The sequence below is a fragment of the Balearica regulorum genome, chromosome 2 (assembly GCF_011004875.1).
Source record: "Balearica regulorum gibbericeps isolate bBalReg1 chromosome 2, bBalReg1.pri, whole genome shotgun sequence".
NCBI lineage: Eukaryota > Metazoa > Chordata > Aves > Gruiformes > Gruidae > Balearica > Balearica regulorum.
This window is the reverse complement of record NC_046185.1, coordinates 93725179-93743194: the sequence shown is the minus strand read 5'-3', so window position 1 is coordinate 93743194 and position 18016 is coordinate 93725179. Positions and strand designations below refer to the sequence as shown.

Below are 18016 nucleotides of genomic sequence, written 5' to 3'. Positions count from 1 at the left end.
CCTGCCAGCATTGCGCGCGATGACTGGTTTTTTGATCTGATACGTTACAGCAGAAAGGATGTGGATGTGTGTTGGAGACGTTAAAAGAACAACAACAAGAAAGTGTCGTGGCATGAAACACGTGTTTGAAACCTGAAAGGCGGTAAGAAAGACTTTAATGCAAGCCCGGACCTCGCTCTTTCGACCCCCCCCCCCCCCCCCCGGCTCCCACCACGTTAGGGCAGGGGACTTTGCAGGCAGGCGAGCGAGTGGGTTACCCGCGATCCAGCCCCGGCTCTGGTGCCGCTACTTAAGACGGGCTCTCCCGGGGCAGCATCCCCTGAGCAAAGCGCGGCCGGAGCCGCTCCCGGCCGGGGCTGGCGGCTGCCCCCGGCTCCGGCTGCTGCTGCCCCCCACCTCGTCCCCCATTTTCACATCTTACGGGCTGCAAAGCGCGGGGCAGGCTCACCCGGGGGAGACTCCGAGCCCCAAGCCTGCCTGCTCTCCCTCGCATCGGTTGGGTTTCTCGTCCCCCTCCGCCATCCCGGCTCGGCTGTCCGGGCAAAGCCAGGCAGGGTCGCAGAGGGTGCGGGCAGGTGGTACCGGCCCCGCTCCTGGCGTGGGTGAGTGGGTGGGCCGGATGCCCTCGCCGTCTCCCCGAGTCGCCCGGGGGCCCGGCCGGCGCCGTCTAGCACGTTTCTGGTGGGTGTATCTAGCTGGGTCTTTTACAGTAAAAGCCGCCTGGCTACCATAGGTAGGAGTTTCCCCGTGCTATTTATGTATATGTCTCTGTCTGTATAGATTTACCAAAAAAAAAAAAAACCCAACGCGGACGCAGAGAGGGCGCCGGGCTGCGCGCCCCCCCCCGCCGCGGCGTGTGTTTACCAGCAATAGGCATGTGTCACTGCCTCAGATGTTTTCCAGCTCGCAAAGTCCCCGCTCCCCTCCGCCGGCTCCACCTCCGGGCCGGGGCCCGCCTCCCCCGCCCCCCCCCCCCCGGGCACGGCGCCCTCCATCATATAAAGAAACTTCCCGGTGCCGCCGGCCCAGTCGCGGTACGCCCCGTCTCAGCAGCCGCCCCGGCAGCCGGCGGCCCCTGCCCGCTCCCAGCGCCGCGACAGAGGTAAGCGGCGGCAGCGGCGGAGCCCTCCCGGTCCCGTCCCCCCCCTCCCCTTCCCGCCCCGCCGGGCCGCCGCAGCGCTCCCGCCGGTACCCCGGGGAGAGCGGCCCCGCCGCGGGACCCGACGGCTCGGGGAGGGAGACGGGGGTGGGCAGTGCGGGCACCTCGGCTTTCCCCCGACTGGGCTTCTGGTGCTGCTGGCACCTGAGCGAGCCGTTTGGCTTTTTTTTTCTTTTTTCTTTTTTTTTCTTTTTTTTCCTAATTTAATACAAAAAAAATAATAATAATTCCCCGCTCTCTGCTCCCGAGGTGAAGGCGCGCACCGGCCCCCGGTGCTGCTATCACAGGACCGGGTAGGGGGGATCTGCTTCATGCTCTCTTAAGCCGGGGGAAAGACTTTTTTTTGGGGGGTCTTTGCAGGGCCATCGGTGGGCCATGCGCAGGGGAGCCACGTCCCCGACCTCCCCCCAGGCACATCGTGCCCAGGGGAGAAGCTGGGGGATCGGGTTGGTGTACGGGAGGGGGGAATGCTGCCGCCTGAGGAGGGGGTGTAAGGGGTGCAGAGCTGCCCATCTGCCCACAGTAGCGTGCACCTGTCTGACAAGGGTTTCTGAAAGTCTCCCTCTGTATAGAGGCAAAGACTGTGGGTGAGGAATCACTTTTTTATCAGATGTAATGGGGGGAAAAAAAACCCCATTCAACTTTTGGGGCATTCAAGCATTTATTCACAGTGGAGAGACAAATCTGGCGCCAGGTCCCCATCACTGGTGTCGGTGTCCTCATGTTAGGACCTTTGAAGCAGGTGCCCATCACTGCAGAGCCGCGCTGCTCCCAGTGCATGCGTGCACCTCTGCGTGTAGCCAGGTCTCTGCGTGGCTGGCTGTAAGCTCCCACGTCCCTGGGGACAATGCCCTCGTGCCAAGCTCCGTAGGTTGCTGTCTTGCCACTTTGAGGTATTTGCAATGTATAGATTTGAATGTGACTATATATGCATGTTGGGAGCAGTTGGAGAGGTAGAGATATGTATAGGACATCATGCGTTCAAATGGGTTTTACTTAACTGAGCTTGTGAAAACTACTTTGATGTTACAGTTAGATGCCGTATAAATCATAAACTGTATGTGAAGCCCTCCAAATTGTGCGCATATGTCTAACATTATTACATATGTGCACTGTCATATGCAAATACATTTTTATGCAATTTTTTAATTTTTTGGTTGCAAAAGTAAAAACCCAATTGAACTCTGACCAGGACAAGGGGTTTGTGGCTTAAGTCACTTGCAATGAAAATTTCAACAACCCATGTACGTTCATGCAAAACAGTGTCGGGACAGGGGGGAAGTCTGTCAAAGTCTGCAGCACGAGTGGTGCCTGGGGAGGGCTGTGGGGGGCTGTGCCCGGTTTCCTGAGGCTCTGTACCGTGTTTCCCGGCCCCCCCGGCGGCCCCCCTGCAAGCCATAGCTGCCGTTTGGCACCGGCGACTGGGGACCGCTGGCGGGGCTATACAGGGAGGACTTCAGCCAGTGCCTGACCTGTGGGTTTTCCTCTCCCTGCATCCTGCCCCTCTCCCCCTCCTCTGCAGCCCTGCAGAAAGCCGGTACTTGGGCGTGTACGGAGAGACACCCCAAAACCCCCCACCCGACCCCCGACACAAGTGGCATGAACTTGGAGCCGGGCGAGTGCGGGATGAACTCGGTGAGCTGTGGCAACGGGAAACTCCGCCAGTGGCTGATTGACCAGATAGACAGCGGCAAGTACCCAGGGCTGGTATGGGAGAACGATGAGAAGAGCATCTTCCGCATCCCCTGGAAGCATGCTGGCAAGCAGGACTACAACCGCGAGGAGGATGCCGCCCTCTTCAAGGTAGGGCTCAGCCCAGGGTTGGGTTGTGGCACACAGCCAGGGCAGGAGGGATGCCCGTAGGCTGCTGCAGTGGCCCCTCACCACCCCAACCTCGCCACCCGCCTCTGCAGGCTGGCTCTTCTGGGTGCCCGCTGCCGCCGGCTGCCTGGCTGGTGGCCCTGGTGGCCCCTGTGTTTGCGGGGTGACGCAGCCCGCCCTTTCGCACTTCTCTGTGTGGAGCTAAATGCTTGTGGGACTGCAGCACATCTATTTCCACATTTGTCTTGGATCATTTTCTCCCTTTCCCTATGCCTGCTAAACTGTTTTTCCTATCTTACCATGCTGCTCTTTTCTCAGCCTAAACCTGTAGGGAGTAAATTCATGCACATATAAGCACATACATATATGCTGTTTAAAGCATTGTAGACTTGTACCTTGTAGTTGATTCTTTTTTTTTTTTTTTTTTTTTTTTTCTTTTGATTATCTGAAATGTTTCCAGGCCTGGGCTCTTTTTAAAGGAAAGTTCAGAGAAGGCATTGATAAACCAGATCCCCCTACCTGGAAGACAAGATTAAGGTGTGCTTTGAACAAGAGCAATGACTTTGAAGAACTGGTGGAGAGAAGCCAGCTGGACATCTCAGATCCCTATAAAGTGTACAGAATAGTGCCAGAAGGAGCTAAAAAAGGTAACGCATCTCAAATTCCCTGTGTAACAGAGTGTGAATATGTCTCATTGTAAGCATATGAGGACTGAAGCGTGCTTTTCTGGAATGGCCCTGCAGTCTTTTTAAGTCTTTTAAGGAGCAAAAATGCAGGGCTCAAGTGCAGCTTGTTCTAATGACTTAAGAGGCTGTGTCTGCGGGAGGACTGCTGGCATTTGAGTCGGAGCGTTGAAAGGGAGCCCTTGCAGAAGATGCAGACAGGCGCCCTGCACATCACTGGAGGAATTGCTCTTTGAGCTGGAGCCTCCCTGACAGTTCTGTGTAGAGGGAGCCAAGCAAGCGGCTTGAGGGACAGGGGAAAAAAAAAATAAAAAAAAAAAAATTGCTTGCTGGATCTAGGTTTTGAATGCAGGGAAGAGCAGAAGTGTTTTGAGCTGGACAGTAGGTAACTGCTGCGGGGGGAAGAGCTGGAAGCGAGAGGTGCCCAGCCTGCAGCCTCCTGGGCAGAGGCTGGGGCAGTGCCCGCTCTCCAAGAAGCCCCTGGTGCCAGGCAGGGCTTGTGGGAGGCAAAGGCTTGTCGGGGCCTGGGGCGGGCATCGTGGCGCACTGGGTGCGGCTGGGCAGCGCTTTTCTGTGGGGCGTGGGGAGCCCAGCGGGACAGACTGCCTCCTGGAGCTGCCTGCCAGGGAGGGCTGGCAACCCACTCCCAAACAGGCGCTGGGGGGCATTTTAGTCCTGTGCTTGTTCAAAGGCAGGTTCTATGGATTTGTCTTCAATGTGCCAGTTTCAGATTTCCTTAAGATGTGGTTGACGTAATTTATTTGCATCCCTCTGGTGAACATAGGTGCAAAACAGATCAGCATGGAGGAGCAACCGTTAATGATGAACCATCCCTTTCCAATAACATCTCCTTACACTTCACTACCATCTCAGGTATAACATCAGTTATGTGTTTCGCTTGGTGCTTGTACATTGAGCAGCATCGTTTCTGTGCTATGTGCTATGTCTGTCTTTGCTGGCATGGCGCTCTGGTTCTCTCTGGGAAGAAACTTTATTATGAAAACTGAGAAATCAAGAAGCAACTTTTCTAATGTCATATGAGGCCACAGGGCAGTCGATTTCCCTTGGTGGTGTTTATCCCTCTGTAATAGCTCTTTTCTTTAGATATTCTGATAGATACTAGTGTACTGCCATTCTCTCGATGCCAGAATGTAAGCACCCAATGAAGCCTTGCTCTTCCAAGCAGACATTAACCAGCAACGCTTTGACTGCCTTTTGTTATTCCGCCCTGCTTATTATTTACACCAGTGGTGAGAAGTTCATTTGAAAGCCTCATTGGTGGTGGTGGCAAAGTGCCATTCGCGTAGCCTGGGCAATGCTTAGACCTCTGTGGGCTTTGGCAGAGCAAATCAAAGAGCTGAAATGTGAAAGCTGGTGCAACGCAGAGCATTAGTTTTGACAGCTGCCGAGTGAAAAAATATCTCGTTAAATTGAATAGGTACCAAACTACATGATGCCCCATGAACGGAACTGGAGGGAGTTTGCCCCAGAGCAGCCGCATCCCGACATCCCCTACCAGTGCGCCAGCGTCCCCTTCGCAGCTCGCGGTCATCACTGGCAAGGGCCTGGCTGTGAAAATGGTAAGACGCTCCCGTTTAGGGCTGCTTGCTGAGGTCAGTCACCTAGAAGGACCCCACATTTCAGGTTTCTTGTTTGTGGCTTTGATTGGAATTAACAGAAGTGGCTGGAGAGGAGTGCTGGGCTCCCTTCAAAGAGAGGCACGGTGTCTGTGGCAAGAGACTTTGTCCTGGCTATGGCTTTCACTGCCACCGTACGTGTGGTGTGTGGGCTACGCAGTCCTCTGAGTTGATGCGAGCGAGCCCTCAAAAGTCCTCAGCTGTCTCAAAAGCCCTGAGCAATAAGAAGGCAACCAGCCCCCCCAAAAACCCCAAATGGGAACATGTGTTCTTTAGCTTTGCTTTCTGATTTTGGACCTTTTGAGGCACACATCAGTGAGGTTTTCCCTCCAGTCTTGTGGATTAGAATGGCTTTATTCTCCCAAGAGGAAAGCTGAAATTATTACTTTATTTTAGTTCTGTGGCAATGGGACAACTTGTCATGGATTGAGTCTCTCTTGGGGCCGGTACAGCAGAAGCAGAATAAAGTGACGTTCCCTTCCCCAAAGATCTCACAGTACCAGAGCCTAAAGTACTCATGGCTTTCCAAGCTCTGCATCCTTAGGAAAAAGCCTGAATTGTGAAAATTGGTAATGCTGCGGGGGATAAAACGTAGGAGAAAGGGAACCGTGTGCCGTAGACCCTTGCGGGGTAACTCACCTGAGGACACAGGCATTTGCTTCGTGAGGAGAAGCAGCTGGTTCAGAAGGGCAGGAAAGGATGGGAAGCGAGGAAGGGCTTCTTAAAGCAGATGCTACATTTTCAGAGGACAGTTCTCTAGAGGTTTTGGTGCAGAGAAATAAACTTCTGTTTCTTGGGTCTGCTAAAAAGTAAATGCTCAATGCACTACAACTTTTGCTGGCAGGGTATTGGAATTATTAGGCAGAGCTCTCTGCTTTTTGTTGAGCTGTTTGCTAACAAAAAATCGAGGTAGCAAGCTGAATGAACTCTACCCTGAAGTACGTCCTCTGCAGCGGTTAAACACGTGTTGGGATGCTTTGCTGAATTTGGAGGCAGTTGTTAGTGGCTGGTATTGGGTTTCTTGTTGGGCTCTAAGACTTCTCCAAGAGATGCGGGTGTTTTGTATCCGCATCGCTCCAGCTCCTGACCGTGGCTGGTTCTGCCGCTGGGGAAGGTAGCGTGCGCTTGTCTACAAGTCACTTGCATCATCCTCCCGAGACTTTCATTGACATAAAAAAATAGAGGAAAACATCAGTTGCCCATGTTATGATCCGTTTACTGATAGGCGTCTCTTGGAACAGTCTAAGAGTAGTCCTGGTAATAAAACCCTAATAATCTCCTGCTGCACAATTTTCTTTACCTACTTTTTAAACAGTGTTAATTCCAGCTTTATTGTTATACCTGCCTTTAGTAAAATTCCTTATACAAAATGGATTAGTGTATGCAGGCAACTTTTAAGAGCACTGTAGTCTAGTTAAAAATGTAACTTATTTCTATAACAGAATAACACGTTAGGTAAGGAAAAAGTACTAGGGTGAATACTGAAATGCTAAGGGAATATTTTATACAGCCCCAAATAAAAATGCAGTCCAAATAACATCTGGAGAGATTGGTAGAGTTGGCATACCTGGAAAATTTGGGAAATAAGACCTTTTTAAGGAGGGGGAAAGAGAGAGTTCCTGGTGGGGCCCAGAAAAACTCACTTTTGCATCGCTGTGATCTCTGCCTGAGCTTTTCTTTTAGGATTTAGGCAGCTGTCACTGACTTTTGTTTGTGAAAACAGGTTGTCAGGTGACAGGAACCTTTTATGCTTGTGCCCCTCCTGAGTCCCAGACTCCTGGCATCCCGATTGAGCCAAGCATAAGGTCTGGTGAAGCCCTCGCCCTGTCAGGTAAGGTCCATAACCCCCCGGGCTTTCTGGGGAGCTTGACAAGAGACTCCCACTTCTGACTTGCCCTGGTACTGTCTCTCCTTTCTGATGAAAAGAAAAAAGAAGGAAAAAAAAAAAAAGAAACCTCTTTAATGAATGAAATTGGCGTACGGGCTTAAGCCTCTGTTTGCTGGGATACTTAAGCACTTGTAGCCCCAGCTCCAAGGGGTCGAGGGACTCTGGTTAAAGTTAATGGAAGCGCTTCGCTGGCTCACGGTGTTAGTGCTGGTGGCTTTGGTGAGCCACCAAATCAGGCTTTCCCAGGGGAGTCTGGAAATTTTGGGGGGTCAGTGGCTTTTAGCTCAGATTTTCATTTGGGAGGAGCCTCCACAAAAGCTGGTGTTACCTGGGTACCTTGCTGTGCTCCTGCTGGCACATCTGGCTTTACTCTGCTTCCTTATTCCTGATGAAAAAAAAAAAGGCATTTGGGAAAGAAAAGGGAAGTTATTTCAGCCAGGTCTGCAGATGTCCGGATGCTGGGGGACTTTCTGAATAACTCTGGGAAAAGGTGTGGGAATGTGCTTTTCACAGAAATAATGGATAAACCTATAATGTGATGCTCAGCAGGTTTCTTGGGCAGGATTGTTCACCTGAATCAGGATCTGTATGTATGTGGGTTTGTGTATATGTATATGTAAAAACATACATTGTCCACACACACATGTATTTTTTATATATATATATTTATATTTTCAGTGCTGCGTGAGTTCTTAGGGGTCAGCCAAGTTGACCGAATGGCCATTTGAAAATAAGGCTGGGGATTTTGGGTACAGCCCTGTTGGAGCTGGAGCCAGAAGTTACTTCTCTTTGGGCAACCGAGTACAAGTTTGTAGGTCCCCGGCACAGAAGCTTTTTATGCAAAATCTAGGGAGAAACACAGCTACTTCCTGATTAAATCTGAGGAAGTGTACTGAGCTGGTGGGTTTAATTGTGACGTGAACTTGGAAAATGTGACGAACAATAATGTTTTGTGTGCAGATTTTTCCTTTTAAATGAAAATGTGAACTTTGTGACATGTTAGTTCCTACCAAATTCCCACATCAGTAGCCCTTATAATAAAATGTGAGAGCATTAATGCTGCTGTGCCCCAAAAGTTTTAGTATTTATATTCTTTAGATGATTTTTACCGATGTGAGCCTGTCTTCTGGGTGATGGTGACCACCAGGCTCAGAAATTTCATGCAGGCTTGTCTCTTGGCCTTAGTACAGATCTGAAAAATAAAACATTCATACTAATGTATTCACAGCATTTTTTAATTTTTTTTTTCTCCTTGTAGATTGTCGGCTCCACATCTGCTTATATTACCGTGAAATACTTGTAAAGGAGGTGACAACTTCTAGTCCTGAGGGTTGTAGGATATCCCATGGCCAAAGTTATGAGGTCAGCAGCCTGGAGCAAGTTATCTTCCCGTATCCAGAGGATAATGGCCAGAGGAAGAACATAGAAAAACTACTGAACCACCTGGAACGAGGAGTAATACTGTGGATGGCACCTGATGGCCTCTATGCTAAGAGACTTTGCCAAAGCAGGATCTACTGGGATGGGCCTCTGGCACTCTGCAGCGACCGACCCAACAAGCTGGAGCGGGACCAAACATGCAAGCTCTTTGATACTCAGCAGTTTTTAGCAGGTAATTCCCACTATGGCTTTGATACCGTTTCTGGAAATGTCACCCAGTCACTCTCCACATCAGTTTTATGGGAGTGCTCTTTTTGTGTTACCTTATGAATTACAGTAAGAATTAACCCTCACTACTTCTTCTGGGCAAGCACAGTCAAGGGGTAGTTGACTCCTGAATAATCCTGTCAAATTCTGCTCTCCATTCACATTCAATGCCTCTGCACAAACCAGCAGGAGTGAACTGATGCTCGGCTGGTGACACCCCAAACATCACGTCTCTTTAAGAAGTGTAAGGAGGAACCCAACAAAATAGTCTTTCCATGTATTGGGTGACAGAGGAAAGTGGATCCTGATCTTGGATCTGCTAGTGTAAGTCCTGGGTACGTCTGTTGTCTGCACTCATGCTGCTTTCAACCTGACCCAGAGCAAGCCTGAGATCTTGCCCAGAGTATACAAATACCACTGTGAATTTCAGTAGAAAGCCTTCTTTTCAGTCTGTGCTAGTGTTTAAAAGATATTGGGGGGGGGTGAAGGGATTTCACAAGCTCTCGAGTTTCCGGATTGCTCTAAGCAGGGAGGTGTATTACCTCTTCAGAGCAATGCAGGAAGGTCTTGTTTTGCACAGGGCAGTTGGGAGCATCCATACAGAGAGGGCAAGGGCTTCAGGATGGTGCCTTCACCTTCCAGCCCATGGAGGGAAGGGGCAGAGCCTCAACCCCACTTCCCAGCACTTCTGAGCAATTAGAGGGAGGAAAAGTGTCCACACAGAGAAACTGGAGGGAGCTGGTCATTGTCGCAGAGGACAACAGAAATATATTCCCCCTTTTTTGAGATGTGTGGCATCACTAGAGGTGCACTGAGTGTCTATGGTTTGGCGTGTTCTCCCATTAGAACAGGGCATCAGCACTGGCATGAGTCTTTTAGGAGAATAATGCCTTGCAAAATTAAAAAAAAACCCAAGCCACCAAATCCAAACCAACAGCTTTAGCCTACTTTATATTCCAAGGTTGATGCACCATCCTAGCAAAATGGTCAAGCAAGAAATGCGTTTAAAGAGAGAAATCTCATATGGATGTGAGAATTGACAGTTAGAAAGGGGAATTTGAGGTCAGGGTATTGGCTTGGTCTTCAATCACATGCTAATTTAAAGATGTATAATTCTGCCTCTGATGATGGTTTTGGAAATCCCTTTCCCTTTTCTCAGGTGGTTTTTTAGATGTACTCTGGGTTCTTCCAAATGGTTCACAGGACATCTCTTTTTAGACACTTAACCCCAAAGATAAGCTCAAGCAATAGTTATTTTTTCCCCCTCCTAAATTACTTATGCACCAATGCCTGTGCAAACCCAAGCATGTGGTTGAAGTCATAGTCTGTGGTGTGTGCAAAGTGAGTTTTTGCATGTGTTGATGCTCAGCTAGGTTTGTAAGTAAGTGACTTGCCATGGGCGTATCACATCTGCATGTTAATTGAATGTACTGAGGTCCCAGAGTGCAGGCAAGCTTGGGGATTCCCCCTTTAGGAAACTGGGCCTTCCTTGGGAAGAGAGGCAGGAGATTTCTAGTAGGAGAGGAAATCTTGAACAGCAGAGAAAGGGGCAGATGCAGAACTGCTATGGACCACAGCTATTAGGACCCCGTTGAGGAGCTGGACCTTGCAATGCAAACTGCACCGGAGCATCGAGGACTGTATTGAGCAGCCTGTACTGTTGAGAAGCCTAAAATGGCAATACATCAGAAACCAGGTGGATGGTCTCCGGGGAGTACTGCGTAATAAATGCAGTAAATTGGGCTGGGTGGAGAGTAGGAGCATAGAGGAAGAGAATTTGGGAGGGTGAGGGTGGCAGCTGCAGGAGGGTTGGCTTGGCAGAAGGAGGGATGGCTGGAGCTGGAGTAGCAGGAGATGGGAAGGGTTTGGGGAGGCATGTGGGGAGCCCTGTGGTGTTGGAGGAGGTGCTTGGGCCTGGAAAGGGAGACGGAGTGAGTGGAGGGCTTTGGAGAGGCGCAAGGCTGACCTTAAGCCCCGATTATCCTGCTGGTGGGAAAGAATGGGCTTTCTTCTCCAGGTCCATGCTGTGGGCTGCTGTGTGGCACTCCCACAAGTATTCAGGATTTTGAGAATTGCTGAGGAAAAGGGGAGAACAAAAAAAAAAAAAAAAAAAGGAAAATGGGGTTTTAAGGGAGATCCTGGGGAGAACTGTGCTTTACTCTGTGTTTTAAGTGAGCTGACCACTGTTTTACTCTTATAACTGACTGTCCAAGTAAGACCAGTAATCCCAAGCCCAGGTTGGGACACTGTTGTCATAGCTACTGAACTCACATCTTGGTCTGAAAGCTTGTGCCTAGAGCAGAAATGGGAGGGGTGTATTTTGAAAAAGTGAATTTGTCATGCCAAGTTTGAAGACTCTCCTTTCCCTCTATAGCAGGAGGTGCTTCATTATAAGGCATTGATTTGAACATTAATTTCAGCTTTTTCCAGAAAGCATGAATAGGGTCGTGAATGAAAATGAAATCTTTACCAATCAGCTATGTAGAAATACTTTGCATAATTCAGACTTTAAAGAGGATATTGTATTAAATGCAATTTTATTTTTTTCTGGAAGGAAATACAGTGTCAAAACCACAACATAGTGATTTTGGTCTGAGTGGAAGTCACTTATACAGGCATCCCCTACTATCTTTCATATGGGCCACTTTGATTATTGAAGTAATAATATAATGTGACCTTTTGCCTTTGTGCAAGAGTGTGGGTTAGTGAAGGGAGTACAGGAGTGCAGCAGACACAAGCTCTTTTGCTGGCTCAGTGCATGGCTTAAATAAGGTCCTTCACCTTTCCATGCCTCCCTGTCCCCCGCTGGGCACAAGGATGGCAGCGGCTCCATGACTGTGTCTAGCTGAGGCTGAATTCCGTGGCTGGCAGTACTTTGAGTCTCTGGCTCTACTAAGCCATTGGTTTTAGTGCTGCTGTTGGGCATCCGCCTGAGTGAGTCCTGGCTACTGCTGGCATCTGCTCCAGGGGGTTCTGCTGTTGAAGCTCAGTAAAAATCCTGATTGGAAGACATCCTGGTTTGTGCAAATGAAATGACAAATAGAAAAATCGCAAATAGAAAAATTGCAGTGTTATAACTAGCTCCCCCCCGATCTGTGGGAAAGTCTCCAAACTCAATGTCTTCTCCTTACCTCTTGCCTTTTTGCTGACCTCTCATCCTCCCTGGAGTTACTTCATCTCCTCCCACTGTGCTCCAGGGTCCTCCATTTGGAGCTCAGCCATCCATAAAGTCATTCTTACCAGCCTATGCTGAGTTTGGCTGGAATAGAGTTAATTTTTTTCATAGCAGCCCATGTGGTGCTATGGTTTGGATTTGTGATCAAAATGGTGCAGATAACACAGGGATGTTTTAGTTAATGCTGAACAGTGCTTGCGCAGCATCAAGGCTTTCTTGTTTCTCACTCTGCCCCCACAGCAAATAGGCAGGGATGGACAAGAGGTTGGGAGGGGACACAGCTGTGACAGCTGGCCCCAGCTGACCAAAGGGATATTCCATATGGTATGACCTCGTGGTCAGCAGTAAAACTGGGTGTGGGGGGGGAGTTTGCAAGAGGTTGCTGTTGCTTGGGGACTGGCAGGGCGTTGGTTGGCTGCTGGTGAGCAATTGCTTTTTCCATCACTTGTTTTTCTTTGGGGTTTTTTTTTTGTTTTTTTTTTTTGTTTTTTTTTTTTAGCTATTAAACTGTCTTTATCTCAACTCACAAATTTTCTCACTTTTGCCCTTCCAATTTTCTCCCCCATCCCAGCAGCGGAAGCGAGCGAGCAGCTGTGTGGTGCTTGCCTGTCTGCTGGGGTTAACCCACAACACGTCCCTTTCTCTCTTCCCAGAGCTGCAAGCCTTTGCTCACCATGGACGTCCGCTGCCAAGATACCAGGTCGCTCTGTGCTTTGGGGAGGAATTTCCAGATCCACAGAGGCAGAGGAAACTAATTACAGCCCATGTAAGTAGGACTTCTGCCTTACCTAAAAGAAACATATTCCTTGGAGGATATGAATCTGCCAGTCAGGCTTTTCTACCTTGTGTAGGTTGTGAAGGAGGTAATAAATTCTTGAAAATGCAGCACCATCTAGACCAGAGTTGAATCCCCAGGTCTGCCAAGGACTGACTGGTAGCCCTCAGTAGGGCAGAGCACCTCATTTCCCTCTCTGTAGAGCGTTAAGTGTGATCTGTGGTCTCTTGCAAATCCCTTCAAAAGCTAAAGCTGAAAGGTATCCTGGAAGAGCTGGGCTATGTGGTTATCGCCAGCCCAGCTGCACAGCTCCTTGGGCTGCCAGGCCGGTGCAGGACGTGGTGCTTTCAACTGCTGCATCCGAAGGTCCTCCAGGATCCCTGCCTGCATCTCAGGGACCTCAGCCCTTAATGAGATGCAGGGACTGCTTGTGCAGCTTCAGAGTTAAAGTAGCTGCCAAGCTCATGGGCTGACTGACCACAGTTCACACACACTCAAAGCTAGTGTTTCAGGATGCTATCTGAGAGAGGGTGATGACGGAGACTGAGACCAGGTACTTTCTAAATTGGCTGTATTGGACCATAAAACCACAAGAGAGGTGGTAATGCACACGTTAGCGGCAGGGCTTAGCTTATTGCATCCTTGGGAAGAAAACTGGTGACTTCTATTTTTTCAAAAGCCCCTTTGCTAGCAGCACAGGTCCCAAATCAGAATTTTGTCATAAGCCGTGGCTTCCTCTTAGCTGAGTAGCTTTTGTACTGATACACCACTGCTTAGTGAGTCTCTGAGGTGGAAGGTGGGAAGCTCACAAATCCATCCCGAGCTATGCAATGGTTGGTTAGAGGTAGCTATCCATCCCCGTCTCTTCTTAAACTCTTTTCCATCTCCATTTTGGCTTTCCAGCTTTCCATTCCTCCTTCCTAGCCCTGCTGCCTTCCTGTTTCCCCCATGACGGGACAGGAGGTGCCCAGCTACCTCTGAATACTGATGACAGGAAGGGAAGGGGGATCAGTGGGGCTTCTCCAAGGAAGCAGTCCCTTCTGGTTCTCTCCCTTCCCAGAGGTGGGACCCACAGACAGCATATTTTTCATCTGAAATGGTGCCCATGTCTTAGTGTGGAGGGGTTGCCTGACCAGTGAGAGAGGGTTTTGGAGAAGAGTTGTCCAACCTGTCCATCCTCTGAGAGTAAGGAGAACTTCAGGTGTTTATTCTCAGGGTGCAACTTAAATATTTGCAATCGGACCCCAAAGCCCTGAGGGGGAACAGTAGTTTCTGAAGAGACAGAAGTGAAGGCAGCATTAAATCATACAAATCTTCCTTGGTGGTTGAACAGATTCTTCATCAGAACTTGAATGAACAGAAACAAGAGTAACCTTGGTGTTAGATTGAAGTCTAATTTCAAACACAGTCGTTTGGTGATGTATCTCAGTCTACCTGAGGGCTCCAGCATTTCAAGTTAAGTCCTCAAGGTACTTTACAACACAGATGAGACTTTCAGCGCTTTGTATATGCATTTGAACATGTCGAGTGGCCACAGAGATGTCTGGCCTGCAGGCATTGCTCACACCCAGGGGCTGGCTAAGGGGCTGCAATTGCTAATACATCATGTGTGTCACTGGTACGTGCCCTTCTAAATGAAGGCCGTGGAGGTAAGGAGTGTTAGCAAGGCACTTGGCAGCAGAATAGGCAAGGCCTAGTTTAAGACAGACATTAGTGAGACCGCTGAAATAATTTTTCCATTCTGGTAAGCAGAACTTTTTTTTTGTCCTGCCTTGTTTTTTAACTTAAAACCACCGTAAATAACTAAGATGAGGAGAATGAAATTTTGTCACATGTCTAATTAACATTTTGTCTGTTCTTAAGGTTGAACCAATGTTTGCCAGGCAGCTGTATTACTTTGCTCAACAAAACAGTGGACATCTTCTGAGAGGCTATGATTTACCAGAACTTGTGACTAGTCCAGAGGATTATCACAGATCTATTCGCCATTCCTCTATTCAAGAATAAGATCCTCAGAAAGAGTGTTTTTCAAAAGCACTGTAGAGATTGTGGAGAGTGGAGAAGCAGATCTGGGTCGCAATTTGGAGATCCACATCACAGCTGGATGTGTTCAGGGGTTCAATGATAGGAAAGTGAACTAGGACAACCATATTGTATGATACAAATGACGGGTCTTCAACGTTTGGATGCTACATCTCGCATAGGTTCCACTGTCGCTGAGAATAACTCAAAACTGACGAAATGATTGCTATGTTTACGTTTGCTTAATGTTCTCCTTGGGTTTTGAGGACTGATTCTTACCGAAGACTTAAATCCAGAGTTTACACTGTTACATTTGCAGGGCTATTTATTTTGGATTACTGATCTCAGGGAAGGTACATAAATTTGCGGTGTTCCCAATTTGTAGCTACTATAGGTGGGTAGCAAACGTAGGTGGTTTACTGAGAATAGCTAATACATGTAAGTGGTTATAAATTCAGATTCATAAATGTGAGGCCTATATTCTTGTATAGAATATTTCAGCGTATTTTTTAAAAACAATGCAATTCTTCAGAGACGTATTTTTTTAATGCCTGACTGACATTTGTCCTGACAATGAATTTTGTTGCTGCCACTGTTGTTATTGGATTAGCCCCCATAATAGCAGTTTCTAAGGTGATGCATTTATGGTACTGTGTTAAGAAAAGTGATCATTCAGCTCATATTACCTGTGGATGTAGTGGATTAACCACTAAAATTCTAGAGTCCCGAAGAGCAAGTTTAAAAATAAATTACATTTCTCTTATAACTGAAAGCTACTATGCATTATATATTTTTTTTTATATATATATGCATTAGAATAAGTTGGAAAACCTTGAAAATAGCACAGAAATGGTCCTGCTAGCCCTTTTTTGATGTCACATGCATGAGCCAGGTTAAAATAACCACCACTTCTGACTTATACAGAGCCAGCTTTGCTCTTCATGTGCACTTACAGCTTCCTTCTAGTGGTACTGAAGTGAACGTGAAGGGAGAGTTCAAGGAGAGCAGCGTTTGGCCCCCTGTATTAAGACAGTCAAGGAAATGCTTGTTTTAATGTTTGTTTTCAAAAATTTTACAGTATAATTTGATGCAATTTGCAGCTTTTAATGATAGGGTGCCGTTATAAAGATAAAGGGAAGAAGTCTGTTGGGTATGCATGCCAGTGAAATTTCCTCGCTGGGAGCAGACCGTGTGATCTTAGTAGCTTTAACTCTAGAACATGATCTCCCTATGCTTAACAGACATACTTCACTTGACTTTCTAAATGAGGAAGAAAAATCGGTACTTGGTCTGGCAGCAGACTTGTGTTCTAGGGACTTTGAATTTATACATCTTAAAGATGCATACTCTTTTGGGATATATTATCCCCCTCCTTCTCTCCATAGTGCCAAGTGGAATTAACAAATCATTTTTACTTTTGTGTTCTTTGTTACTTGAAGTGTTTTTCCTGGGTTAAAGATTTTCATAGGGGAGGCCTCTTTCTTAAACATTAAAGGCACTGCTCTAGGTGACCTTCAGAGCTTCTGCGTATGCTTTTGGCCTGTGCATACATTTTACTGAAAGGGACTTTTGTGTTCAGACTGAACCGGTACAATACAAATATTTGATGTTTTTTTCACTTTTTTCTAGTGGTCGTTGCTTCATATGCTCATTGCTTCAGCTCACATCTTAGAATAAAGTCCTTATTCCCTACCAACTCGATTCACATGTGTTGTTTTCAGTAGCGGGGCAAATCTAACGCGCGGGGTTCTGCGCTGTGAACCTGGGCAGCACTGCTGGCTAAGGCTATGGGGAACTGTGTTCTCAGCCAAAGGTGCAGCGAAAGGTCAAAAGGTAAGGATTTTTTTTCTTACAAAAACATCTGTGATATTAGCTACGGTTAGTAGAAAAAGGGAAAACGAGGAGGTTGCCCTTTGGCTGTTGGTTTCCCGGACCATGGACGATACAGCAGAGCCCTGCAGCTGGGGATCTGGCGCTGCGACGCACCTGAGGGCTCTGCCCCTGCCCCTCGGAGGCTGGGGACCGGGCTGGTGACCCCCCTGCCCAGCCCAGTGCTCGGGGACCCTCTGACCCGCAGCTTGCTGGGCTGGTGGCCGGAGCTGGAGGTGGTGGTTACTGGTTGCTATGATTTCTAGAGTGCTGTCAAGTGAGAAAAGCTGGGAAAGGGTGAAAAGGAGGGTGAGAAGTGAACTAAAATAGTGAAGTTAAGAATAGGAGTGAATTTCACCGGGCAGCCCATTTACTGGAAATCAGGGTCCTGAGAAGGGTCCTTGGGTGCAGTAGCTTACAGACAGAGCAAGGTGTGAAAAGTAGTTGCGAGATTTGAGAAGTGTCTGAAGATGGCGGGGGAGGGTGTGCATTTTCTCTTTATGTGAAAGCTTCTGTTGACTATGAAGGTGTCTTACGATTTTTGGGCTTTGGAATGAGTTTTTAATTCTTTTCCTTGAAGGAACATGGTTTAAAGTCAGCAACTGTGAGAGAAGAGCACCATCTACATTCTGGCCAAACACAACTTGCTTCGTTTGAAGGCAGAGAGATGCAAGTTGTAGACTTACTTGAACCAAGCAAAGAGGTTGAGATATTTCTCTTGGAGGAATGGGGCAGGGAGTGGAAGGAAAATCAAGCTGTACTATAAATTATTTTGCGTGTGAGGACTTTAAAGCTGCATTTGACTTTTGTGACCTTCTCTTACTGTTCAAAACGGCTAATGGATACGTAAAGTGGAAAAAAAGAGGCAAACAAGAAAAAAACCCTGAAAACATTTTCTCCTTTTAGTATCTTTTTTACAGTCACTATGTGAAAGCATTTGAAGTCCTTCCTACTTCTGTTAACTTCTGTTTATAGTTTCTGAGATCTACTTCCTTCCTGTTATGATTTCGGTGGCGTTATAAATGACAAGTTTTACTCCCATCAACACCGAAGGCATAGCTGGTGTTTTTTCAAATGATTTCAGCATGCGATTTGTGTCAGTATTGGTTTCTCTGATTTTAATATGGCCACACTTGCAATTGTTTATTGAAAGGATTTCATGCCAGAGCTCTGCAGCTGAAGTACCTATATTCAAAATTTGGTTCTGCTAAGTGGTTTTGCCTACTGCTGTAGACTGTATTAGGCTTAAAGGGATTGTAGGTTAACCAGAAACGAGGAGATGTATTTTTAAGCTGAAATACAGTGTAATGGGGTTTGTGGAAAAAACACAGGATTCACGT

The 18016-nt window shown here is 47.7% G+C and overlaps 1 protein-coding gene across 1 annotated transcript; it reads left to right on the top strand.

Annotated features, from left to right (window-relative positions):
- The first annotated feature begins 1025 nt into the window (after window positions 1–1025).
- On the top strand, window positions 1026–16501 carry IRF4 (interferon regulatory factor 4). The gene is made up of 9 exons (XM_075744936.1): window positions 1026–1102; window positions 2682–2962; window positions 3441–3627; window positions 4448–4536; window positions 5102–5243; window positions 7024–7131; window positions 8447–8800; window positions 12664–12776; window positions 14649–16501. The coding sequence occupies exons 2-9, from the start codon at window positions 2759–2761 to the stop codon at window positions 14790–14792; spliced, it is 1341 nt and encodes a 446-aa protein (XP_075601051.1). The 5' UTR covers window positions 1026–1102; window positions 2682–2758; the 3' UTR covers window positions 14793–16501.
- Window positions 16502–18016: the final 1515 nt, after the last annotated feature.

Coding starts and splice junctions, on each gene's coding strand:
- IRF4 (XM_075744936.1), top strand. CDS start 2,759: ATGAACTTGGAGCCGGGCGAGTGCGGGATGAACTCGGTGAGCTGTGGC. Junction 5,244..7,023: donor AGGGCCTGGCTGTGAAAATG/GTAAGACGCTCC, acceptor TTGTGAAAACAG/GTTGTCAGGTGACAGGAACC. Junction 7,132..8,446: donor TGAAGCCCTCGCCCTGTCAG/GTAAGGTCCATA, acceptor TTCTCCTTGTAG/ATTGTCGGCTCCACATCTGC.